Source organism: Taeniopygia guttata, chromosome 3, assembly GCF_048771995.1.
Source record: "Taeniopygia guttata chromosome 3, bTaeGut7.mat, whole genome shotgun sequence".
Classification (NCBI taxonomy): Eukaryota; Metazoa; Chordata; class Aves; order Passeriformes; family Estrildidae; genus Taeniopygia; species Taeniopygia guttata.
Genome location: NC_133027.1, coordinates 10,101,277 through 10,128,271, shown reverse-complemented (window position 1 = coordinate 10,128,271; position 26,995 = coordinate 10,101,277). Strand labels below are relative to the sequence as shown.

At 47.1% G+C, this 26,995-nt stretch overlaps 1 protein-coding gene across 1 annotated transcript; it reads right to left on the bottom strand.

Annotated features, from left to right (window-relative positions):
- Positions 1–797: 797 nt before the first annotated feature.
- On the bottom strand, positions 798–26,995 carry SDC1 (syndecan 1). Its single transcript, XM_012572898.5, has 5 exons — positions 26,656–26,995; positions 5,498–5,579; positions 3,951–4,444; positions 3,618–3,747; positions 798–3,101 (listed from the first exon to the last, which is right to left on the bottom strand). Exons 1-5 carry the CDS (start codon positions 26,710–26,712, stop codon positions 2,935–2,937), a joined length of 930 nt encoding a protein of 309 aa, XP_012428352.4. The 5' UTR covers positions 26,713–26,995; the 3' UTR covers positions 798–2,934.

Here is a 26,995-nt window from a genome sequence, read left to right as displayed (position 1 = left end):
TCCCATGCTTCCAGTGTAAGCAAACTCAAAATACAATGGCCAGTTTACAGAACAAAAAATACATTTCTTGCAGTTCAAAATCTTATAAAAATAAATAATTATAAAGCTGCAGTAAGACTCACCCAGACAGACAGCAGTTCCTGATTTCCCTGTTTTGTGAAGGGAATATTTTTCCTCTACTTCTGTGTTGCTCCATCTCCTCCCACACAAGCTGTAGCACCCCAGAGTAATTTAATAATGTTGCACAGCAGAACACGGAGGACAAGCCTGCTCTGTTCTCCTTCCTTGGGGGTACAATCTCCCAATTCATCTTGGAAAGCAGGTTTTAGAGAAGGCTTGGGGCTGCCCTCCTACAGCCCCCTCTGCTCTCAAACTCCTGAGGGCAGAAGACGAGGAGCTGGAGGAAGCCCTGCAGAAGATTTGCAACTTTTATCACCATTTTTGGGAATGGTGACATTCTACACAATGAGAGGTGGCAAAATCAGAACCAGCATGAAACGCTTCAGGGCTCTAACAAAGCCATTTCATTCAAGTCTCCACCGGAGCCCATTTGTATCCCACACCAGTGCCTCCAGCAAAAGCAGCTCACTGCAACCAGGACACCCAGGGCAGGGTGGTAGAGAAGGCAGGCCACACTCTGACCTTTCAAATGCTGAACTGAATCCCTGTGTTTCTAACCCCAAAATTCACAGCTCTGTAACCCAAATTCCTTATAGACCTAGGCAGTCTTAAAAACAACATCTACTTTTTGAAGTATTATACACAACAATGTTCACAGACAGACTGTGTCAGACACGTTCTTGCCAAAATGCCATTTATTGCAGTATACCTTTACATGGCATACAGATAACCCAATGTTGCATCTTCTGTCACAGAACTCATATTTCATTTGTACCACTTAAATAACACAGAATGTCATGTTTGTTTCACAAACTGTCAGTTAAGACTACCAAAATATACAGTTTTTTCCTTTCCCCCTAACAAGGTTGTGAGGTACAACTGAATTTTACTACGTTATCTTCCTGTGTTTTACAAGAACTTTTTCATAGATAGACCTATCAAACATTTCTACATTCCTATACAAAGCAAAGAATTACAGCTGAAATTAACACCGTCTGGTCATTGCATTAACCTATAAAAATTCATTCAGTAAAAAAAATCAAACCCAAAACAAAATAACAAACAACTGAAAATAGAACAACCCTAACAAAAAACCATAATGGTTGTTGCAGCTTTACTTAAAAAACCAGCCAGCTACACACATGCACAAGTTCTCCACGTGCATAAAGAAGAGTTTGGAATCAAGACATTTTGGGGTTTTTTTCTTGTGTTTGCAGCGAAGGCACCAATTTTAGCTGCATGGCAGCTGAGGAGTGTTTTATACTTCATTTAAATTACACAGGTTTTTAAGTTTGTCTGTTAATGTGCAACATTTGTACCAACTGTTGCAGTATTGTCCAATATACTCGGATCATTCCCTCTGGCTCAACAGTACAAATATTTACATCAGTTGTAAACACTCCTCCACCCACCCCATACCTTCTGCACTGAGTGATGAGGAACTGAAGTGGCAAGAAGCTACCCAAAGGCAGAGCAGAAGTAAGGCTTGTACAGAACACCACACTTGTGTTCACGCGGTTTGAGATACGCTGGGGAACTCCAGACCCCCAGTGAGGCCCCAGTGCCTGACATCTGACAGCACACTGACCACACACAGCTTCAGCCATCCAGACTGTGCCCAGGAGGTGCTTTTCTGCCCTTACTAGACTGACATCCCTGGAGTGGCTTCTCTCCAAAGTGCAGGAACAGCTTCCAAGGAGCCGCTCGGGAGTAGCGAGAGTCAAGCACACCAACTGCTGTATCTGTTTAAGGCCACCTACACTCAGCCTTCCCCAGGCTCATTTCAGATGCTTCTCTGCTCCTTAGCTGCAGTCATGACGTGCTGCTTCCCACCTCCCAGCCCTGTGTGCCATGGCAGCCTGTGGCACAGAGGGCAGAGTAAGTTCTGAGACAACCTCGGTGATGGGAGGTGTTACAACGTGGCCCCGGTGACCTGGTACTGCCCGGGGTAAGATCATCTACAGCAGGACAGCCAACCCCGGCTCAGCACCTCGGAAAGGGAATGTCTGAGATGAGACTGCTTGGAAAAATCTACTTCTTACCTAAGCCTTGAGAGAAAGAGGAAGAGGGTGGTGGGACAGCCCAACATTATTGGTAAAATTAACTCTCCACTTAGTTTTGGGGTTCTTGGGGTTTGTTTTTTGCTAGTGTATGTACCAACTGCTTAGGAGCTGGTTCTGAGTATGGGATAATGCTTCCAAAATATAAGTTATTTTAAACCATGTGACAATCATTTGTTTACCCTGCCCCTCACACCTCCTTTTGGCAGAAATCAAGTTCAGCTTGATGTTTCATAGGCATTAAGTGCTCCAAATACAGCTGTCAGAAAGAGCTAGAGGATAGCAGTGTACCAAATGTCTGCCCAGCACAGCCACTTGTTACACTCAAAACACATCTATGAGTTAAATAGGAAGGACCCCTGCTATACAGAATTTGAGCACTGATAATTGGTTATTCTTGCTAGCCCTTTCCCTAAATATCAAGAGTTTTATACATACAGTGCTCCCTTATTTTCTCCCCACCGCCTGTCCCAGCAGTCTTTAGATAAACCAAAGTGAGTTTAGGAACTTGTAGTTCCAGTTCTGTCAAAAAAAAAAAAAAAAAAAAAAAAAAAAAGTTGTGCAAGAAAGCAGGGAATGTTCAATGAATCCAGATCTACTTTGTAGTTATAAAATTTCCAATGGCAAAGTGGTATGGGCAAATAACCCAGTGATCATATGGCTTAAGTTTAATGCAAAGCACACCAGGAGGTCCACGTGCAGGGAGAGAAGAGTCCAAGAAAGATGGAATAAGAAGTGTCCTGAAGAACAGTGTTTATGCATAGAATTCCTCTTGTTTGTGTGGTTTTTGGTATCCTCCATTAGACTGTTTTGGTTCATCCAGTGAATAGCTGCCTTCATCTTTTTTCTTCATTCTGTACAGCATAAATGCAACTAGAAACACTGCAAACACCAAGCCTACAAGTCCTCCAGCAATTACACCTGGAAGGGGAGAAAAAGACACAGATTACTCTAGATGCCATACCAGATAGTGCTACTTGATTTTAAGTTCCAGATTGTTCTTTACCTGTTCCTGGCTTAATGACTTAAATGAATTTGTCCTTCTGTCCCCTCCCAAACCAATCATCTGCTCAAATACAGCAGACTATCCTGGGGACATGGATGTCCCACTGGGCCATGCTGCAAAGCACACAAGGCTATGGTGTTCAACCCTGGTAATTTGACTGGGGCAGCAACAGAGAAATTTTAGAAGGAAGAGGCTTAAACAAAGTTACAGATAAAGCAGCCACTGCTAGCTGCTGTTAGCAGACTAATATTTGCCCCTGCTAGGGTTCTGACAACACAGAATCATCATTCTCATTTCAGAGGTCTAACATCAAAGGTTGGTGTCCTTGCTCAGAGATGTATTTGCACAAAATGCAGCTTCTGCTGCCAGGAGCCTCCAGGAATCTGCTTTTACCAAAAATCCAAAATATTGAAATCCAAAATATCTGGTACCTCCAAGAACTTCTTTTCTGTCCATAATTCCCGAGGCTCCTGCTGCTTTGGCATTCCTCTCAGAGTCAGCCAGTACTTCTGAGTTCTGGGTGGGGAACAATTCCTCGTCTTTAGTTAAGATGAAGTCTCCCTGTTGGGACATACAAGGCAGGTTATTCATGTTTCTCATCATGTCTGTTTCTGGAGACTTTCTTCTCATCTAAAACCCACCAACATAACCTATTAAACCAGTCACTCTTTTTGACTAATTAACACCCATTCCTACCAAACCAACTTAGTGCATGCTACTAAAGGCATCTCCCTGCAAAGGGTGTCAGAGCTATTAGTCCTCACCGGGTCTCCGGAGCCATCTTCAGAAACCTCCTCATGTGTAGGAACGACATCCCCTGGAGCTGTGGCCACGGGGGTGGCAGCGACGTCTCCCTCACCATGGGCAGTAGAGCGGGGCTCGGGCACATCCTGGGTGTCTGGCACATCAGAGCTGGGGATTTTGGGTTCAAGCTCATGGACCACAGCAGAGGCTTCTGAAGGAGTCACATGAACCACGGAAGGAAAGTGAGCAGTGGGACTTCTCACTGTTGTTGTGACTACATGGCTTGTTGGTTTCCCATCAGGTGAGCCCAGGACTGATACTTTGTCCTTCACAGCTACAACTGGTTCCTCTGTCACTGGATTACTGGTTGCAGAAGGAGATATTACTTCCTTTTCAGTTCTGCTCTCAATCGCATGAAAGGGCTGCTCACTGAAATCCACTGGTGCTGTCACTAGTGAGGAATTAGTTGATTCTCCTGGGATTCTCCAGGTGTGAGACTTGTCAGTCAGGGGACCTGCAAAACAAACAAAGAAGCAAATGAAAAAATATTATCCTTGGCCAGTTTAGTGGCCTATTAATAGTATCTTCAGGACACTTGTCTAAGGAGGATAAATAACCTTCATAGTCAATTTTCATAATAACAGAAGTTCAGTTTGCAATTTCCTCATCCTTTTCAGTGGAATAAGGAAGGGACAGACCAATATGGTATTCAGCAATACTTTGTTAGTCATCTGCTTCTCCCCAAGGCAAAAGTGCCTGTTTGTGGTGAGGTTGACAAGGGAAAATTGCTTTCAGTACACTGGTTCCTCAGGGTGGATATCTGAGTCTTTTTCCACAAACACTTTTATTTGATTCAGAGCAGTCACACCTTCAATCTCAACCGCATTTGGCACTGATTTCAGGGTCTTAATTTCTGCAGAGTATAATCTAAAATACAAACTTGTGGCTGGAAGGAAGCAGAAGCATAGCATGCTTCAGATTTCAATAGCTTGCTCTTTTCTCACTAGCATCCCCTCAACTTCAGTACTGAACACCAAGGTTCTCTCTCATGCAGTTTAACAATCACTTTTATACACTTCCCCCCCTACCCTAAATCCCCCTTATCCCTTATAAAAACCTATGGCCCATGGGAACATGCACATCTGATGACAGATAAAGTCTGCACTTGGTAAATATTCGTAGGCTGGGGTTTACACAGCCTCAAACATTATCTCCTGCCTGCTCATAAAGGGCCTTGTTATGCTCTCTCTTCCCCATGAGTGAAGAATCAACTCCTGTTTCATAGCATTCTTCACACAACAGCTCACACTAGAAGTCACATGGAGCTCCCTCTGCTTCTGCTCCCTCTCAAGTCTCCTACAGCTCATTTTCTACTAATTGTTAGCATCTCAAGGAATACAAGATTAATAGATTAGGCCCTTTCTCTTTTCCCAGCTCTCATATTCTGGGGTGGGTGTGTGTGTGTGGATTCCTCCCTCTACCCCCCTTCACTTGTGTGCTTACTGAGCTCTCAATTGCCACATCCTAGAAGGATCAAGCACTACCAGCACAAGTGCTAACAACTCACCTGCCCCTGAACCTGAGAACACGTAGTCCTCATCACCAGATGAATCAAGGTCTTCAGGGGGAAGATTCAGATTTGTAGTTTGCTTTAAAAAGAAGAGGAAAAAATGTGTCAGTGATGAGATTGAAGTGATCAGGTTGCTTGCTTGTTCTAGGGGTTCCTAGAGGTCACACAAAGATTTTTTGTTCAGATTGCATTTTTTCTTCTCCCCTCATTTCAGCTCCACTCCCCAGAAGAGTGGCTCTGGTTAGTATGTTTGGTGCTGGAGAGGTCAGTCTTGCCATCTCCTTTCTCTGCACTGCTTCCAGGCTGCAGTTGCTTTGGGAAAGAAGAAAGCAAGGAATCCATTTGGTGTTGTATCCTGGTAGCAGGCAATGCCCAGTCCTTACCAGCCTGTTTCAGGTGCTGACTGTGTCTTCCCTATCCACCAACCACTCCATCTGCAAATCACTGCATTGATTCTAAAGAGCAGAAGGGAAGGGGAGGCAAAGGAGCTTGTCTTCTTTCCCTTTATGACTCAAATACTGTTCACATATCTGAAACTAAATCATCTAGCTGGAAGGAGAATCAAAGTCCCTTTTTATTAAGTATGGGCACTCAAAATGAGTCCAGAGATAGAAGCCAGCCTTCACTGTTGGAGAATAAGCCCTGAGCTTTCTCCATTTACACTCCAAGGAGTGCACTAACCAGCACTGAAATTCAGCGGCTGAGACAAGAGGCCAAACCCCTGTTCCATGGCACTTGTTTGTCAGAGCATACAAGTCTCAAAACTATTCAGGATCTCCAAAGATGACAATACTCTTTCAGTGTTACTACTTACATAATGATTACTTCATGCATCTCATTGGCCTCTGCTGTATACACTTACTGCTCCTATCACTACAACATGCCTGGCTCTCAGCTCATGACTAGCCTCAGGTTTATTTCTGCAGGGCTACCATTACCTGCTTAGTCATTTTCCCTTCTCAGATTTCAAACCAAAGCCCTGTAAGTCACTTCTTCCAAATTTCATCTTTTTGACATCCAACTACATTCCCTGTTTTCACAAATTTTGACTTCTATCCCATCCTCAAGTCATTTTTGGCACCCCTTTCCAGCACATTGAATCTTCCAAGCTATGGGATCCCTATGATCCCAAGAAGTGCAAAGTCTCATTTTATTATGTAAAAAAAGGACACACATCCTTGCCAGCTTTGCAGCCAGGCCCACTGTATTTCTTTAGCTTGCATTAACATAGTGTCACTTCAAAATGAATAAAACATTCATCCTCATCCCAGGAAGAATGGGATACAATGAATAATATAATATAATGGGATAAAATGAATATAACATTCGTCCTCATCCCAGCCAGACCAGTATGTACTGTTGAAACAATTCAGCTTGGCACTTGTCACTTTATTACCTACAATGGATTTGTTTATTGGTCCTATCTCCTTATTCTTAAGATACCAGATTTACCCAGTTTACTCTTCCATCCTTAATACCTTATCCATTCCCCACAATTCCACAGAACTAGTTTCGAAGGTGGTTAACTGGCCCATTAGATTCCACCTCTCTGAAGACAAGTAACCAAGTTGCCACCAGCCTATTCAGCCAAGATCTTACCCCTTCTAGGCAATATTGTAGTTATATAATTTTTCTTAATAACAAAAAAACTAGGAACAAAAACCCCTTATATAGACATAAATTTTTTTAGCTCTTTTCTTCCCTACTGAAAATAAACCCCTAAGGCATTATTCCTTAAGCTTCTGCAAACATATTTCTAGAGTGAATTGCCCTTCGATCTCTTGCTTAACTGGAAGTCATGAGGTAATTTTGACTTTTAGATTTGTCCCTGCTTGTTTGCACTGTGCTTTTGCACCCTTCCACAGAAAGTAGGTCAGATAAGTACTTCCCGTGTGCTTTCCTTCTTGTGTCGAAGGGTGGTGACTCACACAGGCTGATCTCCCTTCACTTCAAATATTAAAGAGTACGAACTGTTGGTGCATAAAGAATAAAGAAAGAACTGCCAGGCTGCCCAAACTCGGCTCCCTTGTGTGTCCTTTCCAGTATGTTCAGAAGATAAGTGAGGCCTTAGAAATTGCACTGGTTTTGTTGATGGGGGGTTGGTGATCATTTTTCTCTCTCCTCACACCAGCAGTGGCAAGCACAACCCTTTGTTCTTTCATTCAGCCTGGCTGAGTGCAAAAGGGGAACGTGTTGCTAAAGGTGGGGGTTGCAGTCTCCTCCCAGTGGGAAGACTTCCTTGAAGCAGCTAGAAAGTAAACTCTCCACTTTTTAGTGTAGTAAGGGACTGCCAATACAGCATAAGATTGTATCACCACAAACATTCAGCTAGGACTGAGGCCACCTTCCCCCCAGATCTGAATATTCAGGGGAAGTTCATATGGATTTCCAACAACACCTGGACAGATTGATCATCTGCAGACCTCAGCAATCCTCCTGAAAGGATCAGAGACTGCCAAGAAATAAAATGCCAACTCTTGATCTTGACTATTGAGCCTGCACCCTGTCCCCTTGAGGGTTTCACAGGTGAGGCTTGTTCAGTTGTGTCACATTTCCTTTGTTCTTACTGAGTGTGTCCAGCCACCCTACCCGTAACACCTCCCCTCACACCTGAGCTCTGAGCCTCTCCCCAGGCTGCTGCAAGCTCTGCTTCTTCACGGCCTTTCTCATGCACCCATTTGATTCCTAGCTGGATTTCTGTATCTGAGCAGGGACAGTGAGGTCCTCCTCAGAGGAGAGAAGCCCAGGGCAGCCCAGTCTAAACCAAGGGACACCCAAGGTGCTCCAGGGCAGAGCTGTCCAGCAGCTGCTCAGCACCCACCCTCCAAACACAGCAGACTCAGACCAGTCCAAGTCCCCTGAGGTTGGCTGCTGCATGTAAGAATATAGGAAAACAAGAATCAGGATTAGTAAAGCCTGCTTTCCATAGTTTTATATGAGAGCTCTGAAATTACATGTCCCCAGGGACCTTGTCCCCTTGTCTCAGCTGCTCCTCTGGGCATTGTGGCACCTCCCTTTGACCAGGCAGCTTGAGATTTGGGATCTGAGAGGGACTTTCTTTGGCCCAAATACTCAAGGGACAGTATAGGATTATGCACATGTGGATAGCAGTCAGAATATCCACAAAGTGCTGTAATTTCATGACATCATCCGATTTCATGACACACAAGCATTAAGGAACATTTGCCCAATTTATTTAACTGTATGGTTATATAAAGACTACATTTCTTGCTCCATAAATTACAACTTCAGTGGGCATAAAAGATGGTAACCTCCCCACAAAATACAAGTAACTGCAGAAAGGCCATGCTTCTATAATAATCTGCTGCTGAAGGATTTCAGACAGCAAGGTTAGAAAACACTGACTCAGGACAGCGTTGGAAAGGACTGAACTAATTTGGGTTTACATCAGGAAGAGAGACTGTGCTGTTCAAAAAACAAACACCTCATGGTCAAGGTTTCTTGATGACCTTTTATTGAAGCTGACTTACACCAATGGGAAAGGTTTTGATTAGCCAAGAGGATTAGGGGCACAGAACACTGGGTTATGCCATCATACCCAGCTGAAAATAATTCCAGCTTAAAACAAGCTTACTCTGCCTTTCAGACAGTGGATCCTTTGAAGGATCTCTGATAGTATCTCATGTACTCTAAGTCAAAAACTCTTTACATCCTTATCGAGCACCTACATCATGTTACTTTTTTACCATTTAACAAGCTTGTATGGTTTTGTTAGCAGTTCAAACAACTGGTTAGAAATACTTGTCCAGTCCTTTTGATTTGCTGTCACTGAATTCAGATGCATGTGAGGGGTAAAATTTTAAACTGTATTTTTGATATGCTTTAACCAGTTCTCATTAACCAGTGGAAGACCCTCTTCCGCAAGGATCAAAGCAGCCTGTTTAGGGGAAACCCTGGGGTGACTTAGCTTCTGCTCTTGCTGAGCACTGCATTGTTGCAGAACAATAGTTATTCAGTTCTGCTGGGACAACCAGAAAGCTGCTTAGTGGCATCTTCAATTTAATCAACAATGGGCCAGGCTTTCACAACTCATTAGCAATATTATTGGATCCAGAAGGCTGACATGGTCCAGACTTTTTTTTTTCTTTTTAAAGTATAATTTTTAACTATTCTTCAGTCTTCATCTTGGTCAGAGTCTCAAAGCATGAATCTTTCTGGGCTTATCCCATCAGCTACTAGAGAGCTCCCCCCTGCTACAGCAGAGATCTGAAGCCCTCTCTCATGATGAGGGGGAGATTTGTAGTTGATTAGTTGATCTAACCCTGCACCAACTGGGAACCACATTTATTTAATTTGATACATGCAAAAGGAAAGAGCTTTTCTCAAATTGCTTGTTGAGGTAAGCAAAACCACTGGCTTTGCCACAAGCTGCTACAAGCCCTTAACTAGATTAAGGATGATTTGTATCCAACTCTTCTTAATCCAGTTAGTGATCTTCAGTGTCAAAAACACTTGAAATCCTCCATTATCTGAATAAAGCTGTTAAATTTGCACATTTATTTCCCCTAATAAATCCTTCTTAGTCAGCTGAAAAAGAATGAACTGTAATGAGCTCTCCCACCTCAAACAGCTCCCTAACCATCTTGAGAGTATTGCAACTGCATACAAAGGAAAAGCTATAGTTTGCTCTTGTTTAAGAGACCTACAAGAGCAAGCAAGAATTTGCCCTGTAATTTGGCCACAATAAAGCATCTAGAAGAATATTTTCAAAAGGATTTGAACAATTACTTCTTAAATAAATTCAGACAGAAAGGTTTGTCTTTCACCTTTTCCTGTACACTGCAGAGCAGAAATGCTATCTGAGGCAGGGCAGCCTGAAGAGCTTCTAACCTCAATGTGACATTGGTATTAGTGTGGGGGGAAGACAAAACCACCTGCTGAAGGAAACTTTAGCTTTGTTAAATCTTGATATTCTGCAGTTAATAGCCCATGGACAATTAACTCCAATCCCAGATGTTCATGGTCGGGAGACAGCTTAAATGGTTAAGGGGAGAAAAAAATTAAAAAGAAAACCACCCAACAAAAAAAAAAAAAAAAAAAAAAACCAAAAAGAAACCCCACCCCAACCATAAAAAACCCACCATCAGCACCCTCACCTATCCGCCTTCTTTTACAGACATCCAGACTCTGGAATTAAGGTGGCCGTGCAGACCTTCTTTTTAATTCTGGAATAGCAGAAAGAGAGCTGATGCTTTTCTATGGCAAGTCAAGAGTGAAGCTTGCATGCAAGCCTGTTACATCAGAACTCAGCAGCAGTATGACACCATCTCACCTAAATTCTCTTGCAGTTGTTTCTCCTGCTACTCCACTGCTCAAAATAAACCCTGGTGCTCCTTGGTGATCATGTAGGTTAATGAAGTATTTCTCTTCCTAGAGGAGCCAAAGATGCAGAGTAACACAGGCCAAAGAGCGCAAAGACAGCTACAAACCACCCCACAAACAGTCCAAGGGCTGGACAGCCTAGATTTAAGCAGTATTTTATCTTTGGCTAGTGTTCCAATCAAGGACTGCTGTGACAATAGAGGTATTGGAGCTAGGTGATCTTTATGACCCCTTCCAACCTAAACCCTTCTATGATTCTACCAACTAAGTCACCAGCACTTCTTACCTCCTAGTGCCCCCCTATTTCAGAAGGTGGTGTTCCCCTGCATCTTCAACAACCTTTGGATGTGTATCAAGCTTCAGCATCCCCACCCTTCCATCCATCAATCTGTGTCACCTGGACCAAGGCTGGATAGTGGCTCAGAGGGTGCTCCTTCCAAAGAGAAGCAAGTGGAAAGCAAAGGGTGCTCTTTTGCTCAGCAAGGCAAGCACCATTTTAGCAGAAAGAGATAAGCAAGCCAGTTAATCTGGCTGCTTATCTATCAGATCATTATTAGTGCAAAGAAATATGGAAAATCTTGGTTAATTGCATTCTTACTGGCCTCCTCTTCTATTTTTGTCTGGTGATTTGAGAGAGGACCTATCTTTCAGGGAGAAAGTCCTGGTTGTGTTTGAACTCCCTGATCATCACACAGTACTCAGCTCTCAAAGGCAGCGAAACACCTTCCAGTGGTTGCTCAAAACAGGATGAGAGCTCTTAGGCTCTATTCCACTATGGGCAGAACAAAACAGACTGTAGACTGCCCACTGTTCACTAGGCTGTGATGTTCCTTTTTTTTCAAGCTGTAGGAGCATACCCTGATCCTTTGCACAAGATGCAGTAGCCGAGGAAGAGCACCTAGCTGCTCCACAGGCAGAGCAGCCAGTGTCCCAATGCTTCTAGAGTCTCCACACTATTGCCCAATCAGCTTTTCATCTTCTCCTTAGAGTGACAGGGCAACTTTTTTAATTAATTAGGGCAGAAACACAGTAATCAACATGCCGAGAGCAAAAATGAACCAGCCTGTCACCATCAGGTTAAGTTTCACACTGTACAGCAGGGCCCTTTTAAGTCCCACCTCCCACAAGAGCATGTCACTCCATGCTTCCTGGACTATCCCCTGCATGTCTGTTTGTGCACTCTCATGGTCAACCAGATCAGGGAACTGGTCTTGTTAAACTAAACGAAAGGAAAAAAAAAAAAAAACAAAGGGAAAAAGAAAAACCAACAAACCCTACACCCCCAAAAAAACAAAACCAGCTAACAACAACAAAAAAGAAGAGGATAAAATATCATGCAAAGAATTTTCCAGCAGGACCAGTTTCCCAATCCTACTCAGTGCATGAATGCACAAGTGTTTGTGTTGGCACAGGGCAGAGCATAGCAGCCAGGGCTGCTTAAGCATTCCCAGAGGCCCAGAGCCTGCATTCTGGGATGCTGACACTCATTCCCCAGCCTCCAAGCATTATGGAAATGCACATCACCAGACTGCAGGCAACACGCAAATCAGAGGCTGACTCAGAGGGCCACACAGGTTCATACAAAAATGAGCAAGCACAAGGGCTGTAGGGAGAGTTCTCTTATGCAGTGTTTGCTCATGGATAATGTCTGTTACAAGGTCTGACAGGAGTGCTTTCGAGTCCTCCTAGGAGCAGGAATACACAGCAGCAAAGGCTAGACAGATGTCTTGTTCAAACCAGAGCAGTTCTACTTTCATCCTGGGCCACCTGAACTTTCCAGGAGGCTCAGTCCAATTGCCATTTACTCCTGGACAACGAGTACTTTGAACATCCTTCATCAGAGTAGCTGGAGTCCCAGAGAGCTATAGATTTCTCAGCAGGGGAAGTTCATGGCTGTGCTCAGGGCAGCAGGGACAGCACAGCAGCTGTGCACGGGAGTCCTCTGTGCCAGGAGTGCACAGAGCACCGTGCCAGTTCTGATGCAGAAGAGCTCAGCTGCCTCTCTAGTCCCTCTCAGCCAGCTCCACTAGAAGACTGCTCAGTCCCTCAGCAATAGAGAAGTGAGTTCGAGCCTGTGCTCCTGCTTTTTCACCTGGACAACGTATCAAACAAGTAAGTTACTACACACTGCTTTCACTCACACCAACCTGCTCCTCCCAGTCAAGCAAAGCATGCCCAGGCCAAAGACTGAATCTCACCACAGATCAACACATCCACAGATTTGGCACAAAACAGGCACACAGCATAACTCTGTATCAGTGACAGGCTGTCACAATATGGCCAAAAGTGGTGTCCCTTTTGTCTCCCACATTCAAGGCAGCCTGTGCTTTGAAGATGCAGTCTAATGAGAAAGCTCATTTCCCTGCAGCTAATCTCATGAGAAGCAGCCAGTTGGGTTTTATGTTATAAACCACTTTTCTTTAAAGATCCTTCCCTGAAGCTCTTTAACATACTTGATAGTTCAGGCATTTGTTTCTTGAGCTAGCACAAGAAAGCCACAGCCAATATATAAGCTCAAAGGGTTGTGCAAAGTAGGTGCAACTCACTGAGGCCCATCCATCCTGGGAAATTAATTTCAATCTACTTAATCTGGCTTGAGAGATGAGCAGTGAGTTGCCTAAGTCAAGACTGGGCAAACCTAGCGTTCTTAAAACCCTCTGACTGAAAGCCATCAGCACTTCTTACTTCCTAGTGCAGCAAAACCAGCAGGGTTTCATTCTTACAGCAACAGCTGCTTCATCTGCTTGTTTAGAAATGAACTGACCAGGAATTGCTTGGTTTCAGCAGAGGCTGGAGGTGGGCCACCCATCCCTGAAACCTGACAAAGTAAGGCTAAAGAGGGGAGCATGCTGGCAAGCAGAAAATCTTTATTAAATGGAAACCTCTCCAGCAGAGGACTCCAGCAGCCCAAACCCACACATTACCCACACATGCTGGTAACTACAGCACAGATAAATGCCACCAACCCTCTTGCCAGCAGGAGAAATTAGAAGTGACAGGATCTAAATACCTGCTGCCTCGTCCTCCAGCACACATGCAGCACCTGCTGTGGAGTTCAGGTGAGAAAGAGCAACTCACCTCACACAAGGCATCAGCAGCCACGGCCACTTTAAGTAAGAGACTGGACTTTGCAGTATTGCCTCCAGCACATATAAACACACTGAGCTTATGTCTTCATTTGCCAATTATTTTTTTGCCAATTATTCCTAACCTGTGGTGGAGGCAAGTTCCTTTCCTTGCCCCATCTCATGACACCCACATCAGTGATCAGCACTGAGGACTGTCTTTGCTACAGAACCAGAGTTTGTGACCAGTGAAACAGTGGGCTTCAGACTGCCTGGCTGCTCCTCAACAGCATGTGCGGGTGGGGAAGCCAGTCTCCTTTCTCCACACGCCTAAAAAACCACCCAGCTCCCAGTGCAGCACACCACTGGCACTACAGCCCTGAGGCTGCTGAATGGAGTCCAGGGCTGGGTTTGAGGGAAGATGTGTAGGTGGTGAGGGCCCCCGTTTGTTCCATTTGGGACTGGCTTGTCCCAGCAGCCCAGTGAGCTCCAAATGCTCAGTGTGGGGCTGTCGGCCACGTGCCAGGATGCCCAGAGGCTCAGCCCCACAGCGGGGGCTCGGCCCTGCCCGAGGGGCTCGGCCCCACACTGGGGGCTCGGCCCTGCCCGAGGGGCTCAGCCCCACACCGGGGGCTCGGCCCCGCACCGGGGGCTCGGCCCTGCCCGAGGGGCTCGGCCCCACACCGGGGGCTCGGCCCCACACCGGGGGCTCGGCCCCACACCGGGGGCTCGGCCCCACACCGGGGGCTCGGCCCCGCACTGGGGGCTCCTCCTGCTCAGCCGTGGCTGCAGGACAGAGCACAAGCCTGCAGCACAGCAGTGTCAGCACATGGCACAGGCAGCTCAGGGACTTTGGTCCCACGGCAGCACAACTTGCTCTCGTCATCTTCAGCCAGTCAACTCAGAAATCAGCGGTGTGGCCACAGGAAAGCAAGACGTGGTCTGTGGCATCTCGAGTCCTCAAATGCGGGCGGTGGCACCCTGTGCATCGCTGATGCCTCCCAGCAGCACAGAACACGTGTGCCTCTGGCCTAGGGAAGCCTGTTTCTTGGAAACAAATGCTGTGCAGTTTGGTTGGTGGAACTACTACCCATTTCAAATGAGCTCCATGGCAGCTTTTATGTGATCACAAGCAGTGCTACAGCTGCAGAAGTGCTCTGACCTGAGCAGATGTGGTCCCAGAAGTCAAAAACCACCCCATCACTATGCTACACAGTATGCTGAGGGGAAAAGATACTGTTCTTCACCTGAGGAAGAGAAGCCAACATGCAGCGAGGAACAACTGCCAGGCAAGAGAAAATGTAATAGCCTTCTGTGTCCAGACGCAAGAATAGGAAAAGACTCAGGTTCTGATCTCAAGAGTTTCCCTCTTCTCCACCCTGAAGTCCAGCAATTACCTAATGTGAGATATGCCAAGGAGCCAGGACACCAAGCTCTAAGATTTCTTGAAGGATCACAGAAACATTTTCAATCTACTACTGATGCATACATTTCTAATTTGAGCAAATTGCTTGCAGTGCTATATTAAATTAGTGAAATCCAAGTTTCAGATAAAAATCCCTAGTGTACCAAACTAAAAGCTTGTACATAGGGCAGGACTTGCAGCTCCTAGCAGCTAGGATGTTGTTTAAACCTCAGCAGAAAATGAACTTGCAACCCTGGAATACCAAAGGTCTCAGCTAAAGCCATTGGTAAACTTAAGCTAGACTACTTAAACTTACAAATACTTGGCCTTACAACAACAGAAAAGGTGACCAGGTGCTCCAATTAGTTACACAGAGTTATAGTGGAACTGCCCAGATAATGTTTTATAAGAGGATATATTCTGCAGCAACCGGATATGGACAGGACAACAAAAGTTACTTCTATTTGCTTACACCTCAGTGACAGAAACACCTGCCAGCTGCAAGGCCTGTTACTATCAAACTCTGCTCTATCTTCCCAGCTGATCTGCTCACAGTCTAACTTACAGAACTTACGTCAGCTACTTCATATCATGACAACATCCCAAGCCTCAACAGTCCAGGGCCTCCTTGATTGCTTTTGTGAAAATTCTACATTTTCTTCAGAGGGATTCACAGTGACGTCTCCAAGGCTTATTAAATTATTTTTTCCTAATCTCCCAGGGTGACAGGACCTAAACCAGGACAGCTAACAATCTGCATTTTCCACACAAGCATCCCAGACACGTGTTCCCTTGGAATGCTGTATTTCACTATAAATGTAACACTCAACACTATAAATGTAACACTCAACTTCTCAATTGCAGCATCACCACCAGCCCTTTCAACCCCAAACCCAATGAAGAGCTGATGGATCAGGGGACTGGAAGCACCCAGAAGGAGCTGCCTGGCTTCAACAGGCACCAATGCAACCTCTCTCTCACATGTGCACACCAGATGGCAGGACCAGGGACATCCCAAAACCTGACTGCTTGGTGCTGTTGCTTGTCAGACTGGTACAGAAGACCTTGACTATTTGCAAGGGAGCTACAGAAACGGAACTTGAGCAGCAAAATGAGCCAAGAGTTGGCATTCCACAGCACCCTTCTGATCTGGGCACACCTAAGCTCCAACCAGTTCTAAGGGACTCTTCTTGCACAGCAGGGCTCACAGCAGCCAGCACCAGTCTGTTAAGAATAAACTCATGAGTCTCAATTGACAGTCAGTGGCTGGACTCACACAGACCATGCAGGCAGCTTTACATCTTGGGTTTGACCCAGTGCAAGGCAGTTCCTGCATCTTGGCAGGTCTTACACTACCACATAGCGGACTCAATGATCCTTGTGGAGCTCCAACTCAGTATATTCTACGATTCTTGGTGTTCATTTTACGTTAGTTTCTATGGCTCACCATTGCCAGCTTAGATCTGATGAAATCAAGTTTGTCCCTATATTATGAGGCATGCTGTCCCATTTGTCTTATCTACAGGATCTCAGTGTTGACTAAGCTAAGGTTGTTTATAATGCAGAAGTCATCCCTGTAACAAAAGCAGTTACACTGCCATGACTAAGTCATTCACTAAGGGACTGAAACATCTCCACCAGAAGCAGGAGGCACATCTCAGATCAGGAATACTCTGTTCTCCTATCCCAAGAGTCTTCTCAAAGAGGCACTTCCACTATTACCCCTCCTTCCACAACAGTCCTAGCAGCCCTTGAAGAAAAGCATCATGCCTGTGTTTTGGGTGCTACTGGTCTCCTTGGAATAAGCAGCAGTAGCTCAGATGGTCTTTGGGAACAGGCCGCACCATATGTCACCGAGTTATTCTAAGGGAGAGCACTGCATGGATTCAGTTCAGACTGCATGGATTCCCTTAGAGAAACAAACATGCTCACAACCCCTGGAGCACATAGCCAGGGACCTACCCACCTGAAACGGCACAGACCAAGCTCACAGCGCTCCCTCCTCAGACACTAATGGTCTTGTGCTCAGGTTTACAAAAGCACTGCTAATGCAGCACATACTACAAAGCTCTGACAGCAGTTCCTTACTGACAGCAGTTGCCCCATTCACAGTTAAATTATGCAACAGCTCAGTGAGATTATGAGAGCTGACTGCTGCACTTCCATGCTGAGTCACGAGCCTGTTGAAGTATCATGTCAGTGATGAAGTACCAAATGAAATCCTCCCATCAGAAACAGCCTGATGCTGCAACTGTGCTCCAGTCACCTACTGTTCCACTAATTTAATTAATGGACATTAAGCATTTCTTGACCAAACATTTACTGGATTAAACTAACTCTGACCTAGTCACCCAGTTACTGTTTTGTACCACATCTGTACAGCAGATGCCTTAAGGGACTGTTGCAAAGGTGAGATAAATCAGAGCTTCCTTTGGATCTCAGCTGTTATCCAAGCCTCACCTCCTGCTGTCATTTTTGGGTATACAGCTTGTTCACCTGTCTTCCCCATGGCCTTCTTTCAGAGCAGCCACCAAATCAGGTGGAGAGATTAGAGCTTAGTGGGAGATGCTACCATGTTTGTGCACTCTGGATGCTCTCCTGCCTCATATGGGCAACTGTAAGATTTCAAGTTGTGATTTGGACATCCCTACGTTTTACACATCTATACTGTGAAGAGACAAGAGACACCACTAATGCCACTGCTGACAGATTGACAGGCACCATGACAAGTCAATAAAACAGTGCTAAAATTGCAAGGCAAGGTGAATGTTTTACTACCAAGTTACTCGTAGCACAGCATGTCCCTTAGTTCAGACCAGTTTTTGTCAAGAGATACCATCAGTATAGCCAAGATGTGACATAACAACAGATCAAACCTGTAAGACTGTTCAAACATCACTAAGTTGAAGATATTTAATATATATGAACAAATTTCTGGGTCTACTCAGTGACTACCAGCCCTAGCCAGGACATTATCCCACTAAATAAAGCAGAGGAGGAAATGCTAAAGGACCACTTTATGGGCCAAGTCTAACAGCACAGGCTGAGCCATTGGCATGTACCAGCACCATCACAACACTGAATGCTGTTTCGGGTGTGTAGTATTCACCTCGCAATCCTCAGCTGATGGATTACACAGGGCTTCTCACACAACTGTACTTGCTCATCTCTCTGAATTATCCAGAACAGTTTCCAAGAGAAGAGTTGTGATCTTCTATTGTGAACTTTCACTTTCTTCTACTGGATACTGCAGTTTTCTCAACTTCATAATATTCTGGGTCTGCAGCCAGAGACCCACTGGCTACATCATGCTAGTAAATTAAATAATATCAGAGAACATCCCCAGGCACTAGAACACTACCAATGCCATCGTATTATTAGAATGATTTATGGCATAGTTTTGAGCCTTGCCAACCAGGATGCCCCCAAATAAGCACAGGAAGGTTCTCAGCAGACAGTCTGGTGAGGGGAGTGCATTACAGAACAGGCCAGACAATTAGATTTCCTACACAATTGTGACTCCAACATTTCAGTTAGTCACAAGACACCCTGTGTCTAAGGTGCTTTTCTGTACTGGGTTTGCGTGGTAGGATTTTGGTAACAGGGGAACTAAAGGAGTGGCTTCTCGAACAAGACAGAGCTTCCCCTGTTCCTGACACAGCCAGTGCCACTCAGCCCAGACAGACCCACTGCTGGCTGAGACCACCAGTGACAGCAGCAGTGCCTCTGGGATAACACAGTCAGGAGGTGCAAGTTAGTGCACAGGACTAATTGCAGCCAAAGAAGAGAGGTGTGAGAATATGTGAGAGTTGCAACCCTACAGACCCCGAGGTCAGTGAAGAAGGAGGGTCAGGAGGAGCTCCAGGCCCCAGAGCAGAGATTCCTCAGCAGCCTTTGATGCAGCTATGCCCCTGAATCCCATGAAGGTCCACAGTGAAGCAGAGATCCACCTGCAGCCTGTGGAGGATCCCACAACAGAGCAGGGGGACACCCAAAAGAGGCTGTGACCCCATGGAAAGTTCATGCTGGAAGAAGCAGGACCTGTAGCCCCCATTGAGAGAGATGCCCACAGCAGACCAAGTTTGCTGGTAGGACCTGTCAGCCTGTGGGGGACCCAAGCTGGAGCAGCCTGTTCCTGACGGACTGCACCCCATGGAAGGGATCCAGACTGGAGCAGTGATTTACACCTGCAACCCATGGGAAGGACTCATACTAGAGAAGTTTGTGGAGACAAAGCCACAGTGCAGCAGGGGAGGACTCTGAGGAGTCCTCTCCCTGAGGAGGAAGGAGCAGCAGAGACAACATGCGATGAACCAACCACAGCCCCCATTCCCCATCTCCCTGAACTCCTGGGGGGAAAAGCTGGAGAATCTGGATTAAAGTTAAACCAAAAAATAAGCCAAAAAAGGAGGGGGGAAATGGAGACAAGGTGTTTTTAAGATTTGAGTTTACTTCTCCTTATCCTGCTCTGAGTTGATTGTTAATAAATAAATTCATTTCTCCAAGAGTCCATTTTGCCTGTGGTGGTCACTGGTGAGGCATCTCTCCCTGTCCTTATCTCGACCCACAAGTCTTTTGTTTTGTTTTCTCTCCCTGCCCAGCTGAGAAGGGCAGTGACAGAGCAGCTTCAGTGGGCACCTGGTGCCCTGCCAGGGTCAACCCACCACATTTACTTACAAGCACCAGTGTAGGAATGTTTGGTGAATTTTAACCCCTTCTGGCTGCATGCTGGCTGAGGGCACGCTGAGCATTTAACACATTTGAGCTACTAGAGTAGTAACTTCTAACTATTCCTAATCGCTTGTGTAGAAAGAAGCCCACCAGTGTTCACAGGTCAGTGCAACTACAGATGCAAACTGGGGAACTTTTTGCAGGTTAAACACACTTCAGAGGGAGCCGTGCTGCTGCAGGATTAAGCCAGCAGCTTTCTTCTGCAGGCCATGAGTCAGTCGATGTGGGAGCACGATAGCACAGCACTCCTTGCCACTGCCCAGACATGCCAGAGTCAGCCTCTTTTGTTCCGTGCTTTGTTCACCGATGGGAAAGTAGTCACGATCTAGATGATTCCTCGTTAGGACAGAAAGAGATTTAGAAGTCTAAGTTGTCTAGCTGCAGGCTGTTGGGCAAGTTTCAATGCAAGCCTCACCACCACTCTCCACTGCATGTAGGTGCCACTTACATGCTGCTAGAGCCAGTGAGGTGGACAAATCTCATTTGTCCATCAAATCTGCTGGTGTGAGAGTCTCTGTCACAGGTTCATAAGCAACAGAGCACAGCAAGTGAGTAGAAGAATAGATAGAAGAATATCACATATATTAGCATCTGTGTTAGATATGAATTCAAGCAAGCTTTGTGGTTCCTCTAGTTTGGGCTTTTACCCATCAGCTTCCTGACTGAAGAAAGCCTGGACTCTGTCCCTAAAGAAGATTCCTATTAGCTGGTCAATGGGATAACAGGTTCTCTCCTCTGCAGATGCTTTTAGCAGAGGACTGATGTTTTGGTAGATCAACAGGCTGCTCTGAGCTCCTGAGCTTGTGCAAAGCATAGGTATCAAATCTCCCAGATCACCATGCTAGGGCCAGGGCACACAGCCCCCAAATTCTGCTGTCAGCTGGATAGCAAGTAGCACATGACAGGTATAGATGTCTCTCTCTATAAATATATACATACCTATATTTGTATTTCTCCACTCTTCTGGTCTCAAAGGATAGGAAAAGACAGCATGGTATCCTGTTGTGGGACAGCAAAGAGCCAGGTTGTCTCTTCCTACAGCAATGTAGCTGCCAGCTCTGATCCCCAGAGAATATACAAAGGCTTCCCACCAGCACAGCCACAGCAGCACCACTGCTAGGACATGGAGCTTCACAAGAGCTCTCATCTGGAACTGGTTAGGTTAATCACCACTTGCTGGCTAGAAAGCAGACTGGCTCCACTCACCCCTGCCCACCTCTGGCTTCAATCTACGGTCTGCCCCTCCAGTAATCCCTGTATATGCAAGGGGCTGGACCGGAGCTGCTGCCTGCCTCTGACCAGGATGTGCACAGCCACCAGCATTAGAAACTAATTAGCAAGAGCTTTCCTGTGTACAGCACAGGACAATCATGGTCTGCAGTTCCGCCCAGAAGCATGCTCCCCTTCCAAGTGGAAGGGAGTTCAAGTTTCCTTACATTTAAAAGAGGCAATAAGCTCCTCATCGCATGGCAGAGGCAGACAAAGATCAACCTCCGGTCTCCAGCTATGGTTTGTGTGTGCTCAGGTGATGGAGGCAGTGCACCCTGAGTTGTTGTGTGAACTGGCTGTACTTGGCAGAAGGTTGCCTGACAGAAGTGTGTGCCTGAGACTGCCCACAGCCAAAAATCAAGACTGCCAGCCTTTGCTTCTATGACTGGCAATCAAGACATTGACATTACTGCCCAAGCAGTGTATAAAAGCTACACAGTGGAGCATGACAACACAGAGCCTTCATACAAGGCAGGATACCCATGAGTAATTTAAGCTGGTTGGCGGGCAGTTTCCTATGTTATATCAGCACCCTTGATTTAGTTAGTCAGGAGTCATTCTGCAAGAGCAATCCAGAAGACCTTTCAGTTATTAGAAAAGCCTGAACACCAAGACACAAAATGATTCAACATTAAAGAGAACCATGTTGCAAAAACATGGGCTATGGAGAAGATAGTTCTGCCAGAGAGCAGAGCAGCAAGACACAGAGGTGAAGCAACAAGAGTTCTTCATCTGAAAATACCCCAAGGAGTTTCTAACTAGAAGCCTAGCAGGGTAAGCCATGACTTACAACACCTCCATGACTCAGTTGTTACTGCAGCTCCAGTGACTCAACGGGAAGTTCTATTGCCAGCTCCATCCAAATCCCACTAACACACTGGTTCCCATCCAGCAAGGCAAGCCTCACTGGTGAGACTGGTCCCAGCAGCCAGATACAAACATTACAGTGGAGCATGGCAAGGAGCCCAAGCTAACAGACTCCACTGGACCCGTGCTGGTTCCACAAGACCAAGAAAGCCAACTGCAGCCAAGCACTGCTTGAGAAACAGGGAGCTTGGGAAACCACCACATTAGCAGATGTTGCCCCACAAGAGTTGCTTGTAGGAGGTCCAAATGTTATCTCACCTTGAGGTGAGGCTTCACAGAGCAGTAACTTTTCCATTAGCATCCCCACAGTAGAAAGTGCCCTGTCCCAAGTTTCTAGCCAGGCCAGATCAGGCTCATCGCTGCGGTACACCAGCAGAGCAGCAGCTCAGGTGAAGCACAGCCCTAACTCAGAGACCTGTTAACAAAGCTGACACTCAGCACTCCAAATGAGGCACCACATGCCTTCTGCATTTAAGAGTATCTTCTGAACTCAGAAGTGAACCTATAAGAAACATCAGAAGTCCTTGCAATCTTCGCCAAAACAACTTCCCCACTGTAAGTTCACAAAGTCTACAGAGTAACAAAAACTCCTCACATCTAATCCACAAATAAACAGTGTCTTTAAATATTACAGTGCTCTGATGCTTACTCAACCATCCCCCCCACCCCCACCAAATACAACCACTTATGTTTCTGCTCATATATATTCTGCTCACTTCAGAATGCTGAGACATGACCCAGCTATAATCCCTAATTTCTTCCACATTCTTTAGCAGAGCAAGACTACAGATCCACTAAAACAGAAGAGAGATGCTGTTCTAGTCAGCAGCTGATGTTCCCCATTCTAGTTCTCTTGGCAGGAAGAACTGTCCAGTCTGTTTATAGAGCTACCATAAATTTCCACAGATAAAAAATCCATCACTTTGAGCTAAATCCCTCTCAGATAAAGGCACCAGGGTAAAGGTGTTGTGCTCCTCTTAAAGGAAACTTGAGATCTAGCCAATAAAGCCTTGACAAAGCAACTCACCTTGGAGCAGACATGCAGGGGCTGGTCAGATAATCACTCTCTTTGGCTCCACTGATTACATCGCCTTGACTCTAATGAGGCCTTAAGCACCCAGCACACACAGACACCTACATTTAGGTGCTCCAGCATCAGCTGAACGCTGTCCTGAGGGACTTGTGCCATTTGAACATAGCAAGCCCATCAATCTTCAGCTGTCATGGAGTGCTGCATTAGACGTCTTCTACTCTTTATTATCTCAAAGCTATTAGATGAAAACACTAACGCTAAAATGCTGAAGCGCTGCAATTTTATAATTGGCAGCACGTCCTCAGGAAAAGGCCCTATCTTCTCTCTCTCAAAAGCTCCCTCCTCCCTGTAAGGAGGGCCTAAAATCCCAGCTCCTCAGATGCCAGAAATGAGTGTGGAATGTCCCTCCCAGGGATATTAGTGTGGTTCTTGGACACAGGAATCAGCTCAAACAAGGTTAGGACAGTGTTCTGGTATACAGACCACCTGGAGACATCTGAGTAGAGGCAATGCAAAACACATACTTAAAATGGACCAATTTTGCTGCTAAAACAGCAGCCTACATTTCAGGTTTGTGCACTAACTTAATTTTAGAAGGCTTACAGATTTCTTGCACTTGCTGTAACTTGTCTCAGGTTGTTAGAGAGGATTGTTTGTTTCCAGAAATTTCAGAGTGCTGCCATTAAAATGTTAGCTCTTCTCACCACTTGAAACTGAGAAAAACCTGGAACAAAGACTACAAAACTGCACCAGAGCTCCCTTACACCATACAAACTCCAGCTCATTTGCTGCTGCTCTACTCAGAGCTGACCAGATACAGCAGTCACCATTTCACCGGGAGGTGGCCACCAGCAAGTCAGTGTTCAGATGGAGAAGCTCTGTTTACAGTACTAGATGAATATTGTGACTGCTCTGTGCATACTATAGAATAAAGTGTTTGCTCCTTACTCCCTGCCTGCAGGTTTAACAAGCAAGCTGGACTACCCAATTTCTTTCTTCTAATTAGTTTACGTTCAGATAGGAATGACATCACCCCTGGAAAAAGGTTTGGTCTGCTCTGGTAAGCTTCTGTCAACCAGCATGCACCTACACCAGACAAAACAATCAGAACCCTCCTCTCACCATAGGGGCTGGATTGCCCACTGCCCTCCTGCAGCAGTAGGGCATCTTGGCTCAGTTGGCTTCCTGGTGGTGTTATACTGTGTTTCTATTTAGAGAATAACAAGGTTAAAATGTTAAAATGGTAAGATGTATCAGCCTTCTCATTTAAAGGAAGTCCATGCCTCCATCATAACAACAGAGGGCAATTACACTCAAAGAATGTTGTAGCAATAAAGTGTCACCTTGAAGGAGACCAGGAACCTCCCCAGTCATTCCGGCAGGTAAGAGTACTCAGGATAAAACAAGTATTGTTTAGCCAGTTTCTTGCTCCTGTTTATTATTCCAATGACAATATGCATAGATGAGCCAAGATACACAGCAAGAGCCAAGGGCCAAGCCATGTGCCAGCAGCAGTGGCATCCATCCCAACAATCAGACCACCAAGAACCCAACACAACCGTGGCATCACCCACAATCTGCAGTCTGGCAGATTCAAAGTACTGTGCAAGGTCACTCTGCTTCAGCATGAGAGGTTTTCACCACTCAATGCAAAATCATAACTATTCCAGATGGGTGGGAAAGGCAGATTAGTCGCTGTCACTGACATTTTGACATGGGAAAAAAAGCCATGTGATCACCAGAAGGGAAGCAGCCTCAGTGCTGAGTTACCCTGGAGAGCCCCAGGACCTCTGCTCCTCCGTGTGCTCACCCTTGAAACCCCTCGATCTGCAGTGCTAGCCAGGCCTGGGTGTCTCATAGGCACAGAAGAACTCCAGACAAGCACTTACTTCATGTCCTTCTCATTTCTAGTAAGGAATATTTATCACAGGGGAGTTTTATCCAAATAGTGTACAGAGGCTGCAAATTAACTGCAGTTTCCCCACTTCATTAAGCAGGAGCTTACTCAGAAGTTGAGAGCAGAGCCTTCCTCCCATGGAACAGTGCTGCCTACACTCACATGTTTGTAATTTTTAGCCACCTCATAACGACTCACTGCCATGAGGGTCCACGTCCAGAGCTATAGACAAAGTTCACAGACAGAATGGTAGAGCAAAACCAGAGGTATTTTGAGCAGCTCAGATCCCACTGTGCACTTTGTTCTGCCACTCCTTATGCGACTGGTGCTGCAGTTTACCCCTAAGCAAGTTTTAAATCAACAATTTCAGAAAGAAAGAAAACCACCAGTTTTACTTTGATGGCCCTGCCTGCTCAAACTATCTCATGCTGCACTTTTTCCTCCTAACTCATCCAAAGGGGAAGACTCCACAACCGCTGCACACTCGGGTCTGGTGGGAGACCACATGGGAAGCAAAGAAGCGTGTCCCTCATCTCAGAAGAAAGCGATGGGACGGGGGCTTTGTGCCCCTCGAGGCGCGGCCACAAGATCTCCTGCCCCGCACCCTCCGACCGCACACGGGGCTCGCCGCCGCCCAGGCTGCCAGCACAGACCCGCAGCAGCGAGCACAGCACTTGGCGGGGCTGCGGAGCCAGGTTTCCGCGGAGAGGCTCCGGCAGGCGGGGCGGGAGCAGGAGCAGAGCCATCCCCTGTCCGCGGATGACACCTGGCGGCTGCTGCTGCCGCGGGAGCAGCGCGGCTCGGCAGCCCCGGGAGCCGCTCCCGGGACACGGCGGGCGGGACGGGCCGCGCTGCCGCGGGGTCACCGCGCTCCGGGAGCGCCGGCAGCGGCGCGGCCGGGCAGCACCGGGACCTTTGTTTCAGCGGCAGAAAGCAGAGTCCGGGCGCACCGTGCCCTGCGGCTCTCGGGCACAAAGGCAGCGGGGAGCCACCGACCCACGCTCCCCGGGGCTGTGCCGCGGCACGGCAGGAGCGCCCCAGCTTCAGGAGTCACTTCGGCCACAGCCGAACCACAAAGGGCCACATGCCAGCGCTGCCCCGGACCCGCCGCTCACCGCCTCCGGGGCGCGACACGCCGGAGGGGCGGCGGGAGCATCCTGACCCCCCCGGGCCCTCCCGGGCGCACCGAGGGGTCCCGCGGCCGGGGGGCTGCGGCAGCGCCGCCCGCCCGCCCCGCGGCGCCCGGGGCGGAGCCGCCGGCAGGTCGGGAGCCGCCGCGGCGGGTCTGGTTTGAATTAAGGCTGCCGGGGCAGCCGGGCTGGGGCCCGCCGCCAGCACAAAGGCCACCGCAGCCCTCCACCCCGGCACGGCTGGGCACCGCTGCGCTCCCCTGCGGGAACCCGTGGAAGCAGGGAGCCGGGCGGTCCCCCCGGCCCGGCCCGGCCCGCCCTGCCCCGCCGATCCCGGTCCCGGTCCCGGTCCCGCTCCGCTCCCGGGCCCCGGCGCCCCACGTGCGCCGCGCCCGCCCCGCTCCGCTCGGCTCACCGGGACAGCAGCCTGGAAGCAAAGGGCCACCAGCCACACGGCCACCACGTTTATCATCCTTCCTCCTCGCCGGGCCTCGGGAGCGCGCAGCCTGCCCCTGCTTCCCGCCGTCTCCAGCGCCGTTCTTGCTCCGCTCCTCTTAGAATTGTTTTAAGTAGCTGCGGGTTTGCTCCCTTTTCTGGTTTCTTTTTTGTTTTATTTTGTTTTATTTCCCTTCTTCGCACGCAGCCGAACCAGCCTCCCAGCAGCACTCTGCGACGGCGAGGAGTTGAACTCTGTCTTTTAATGAACCCACTGCAACAACCTTCACCTTACGGCCACCCCCCGGCCGGCCCCGCCT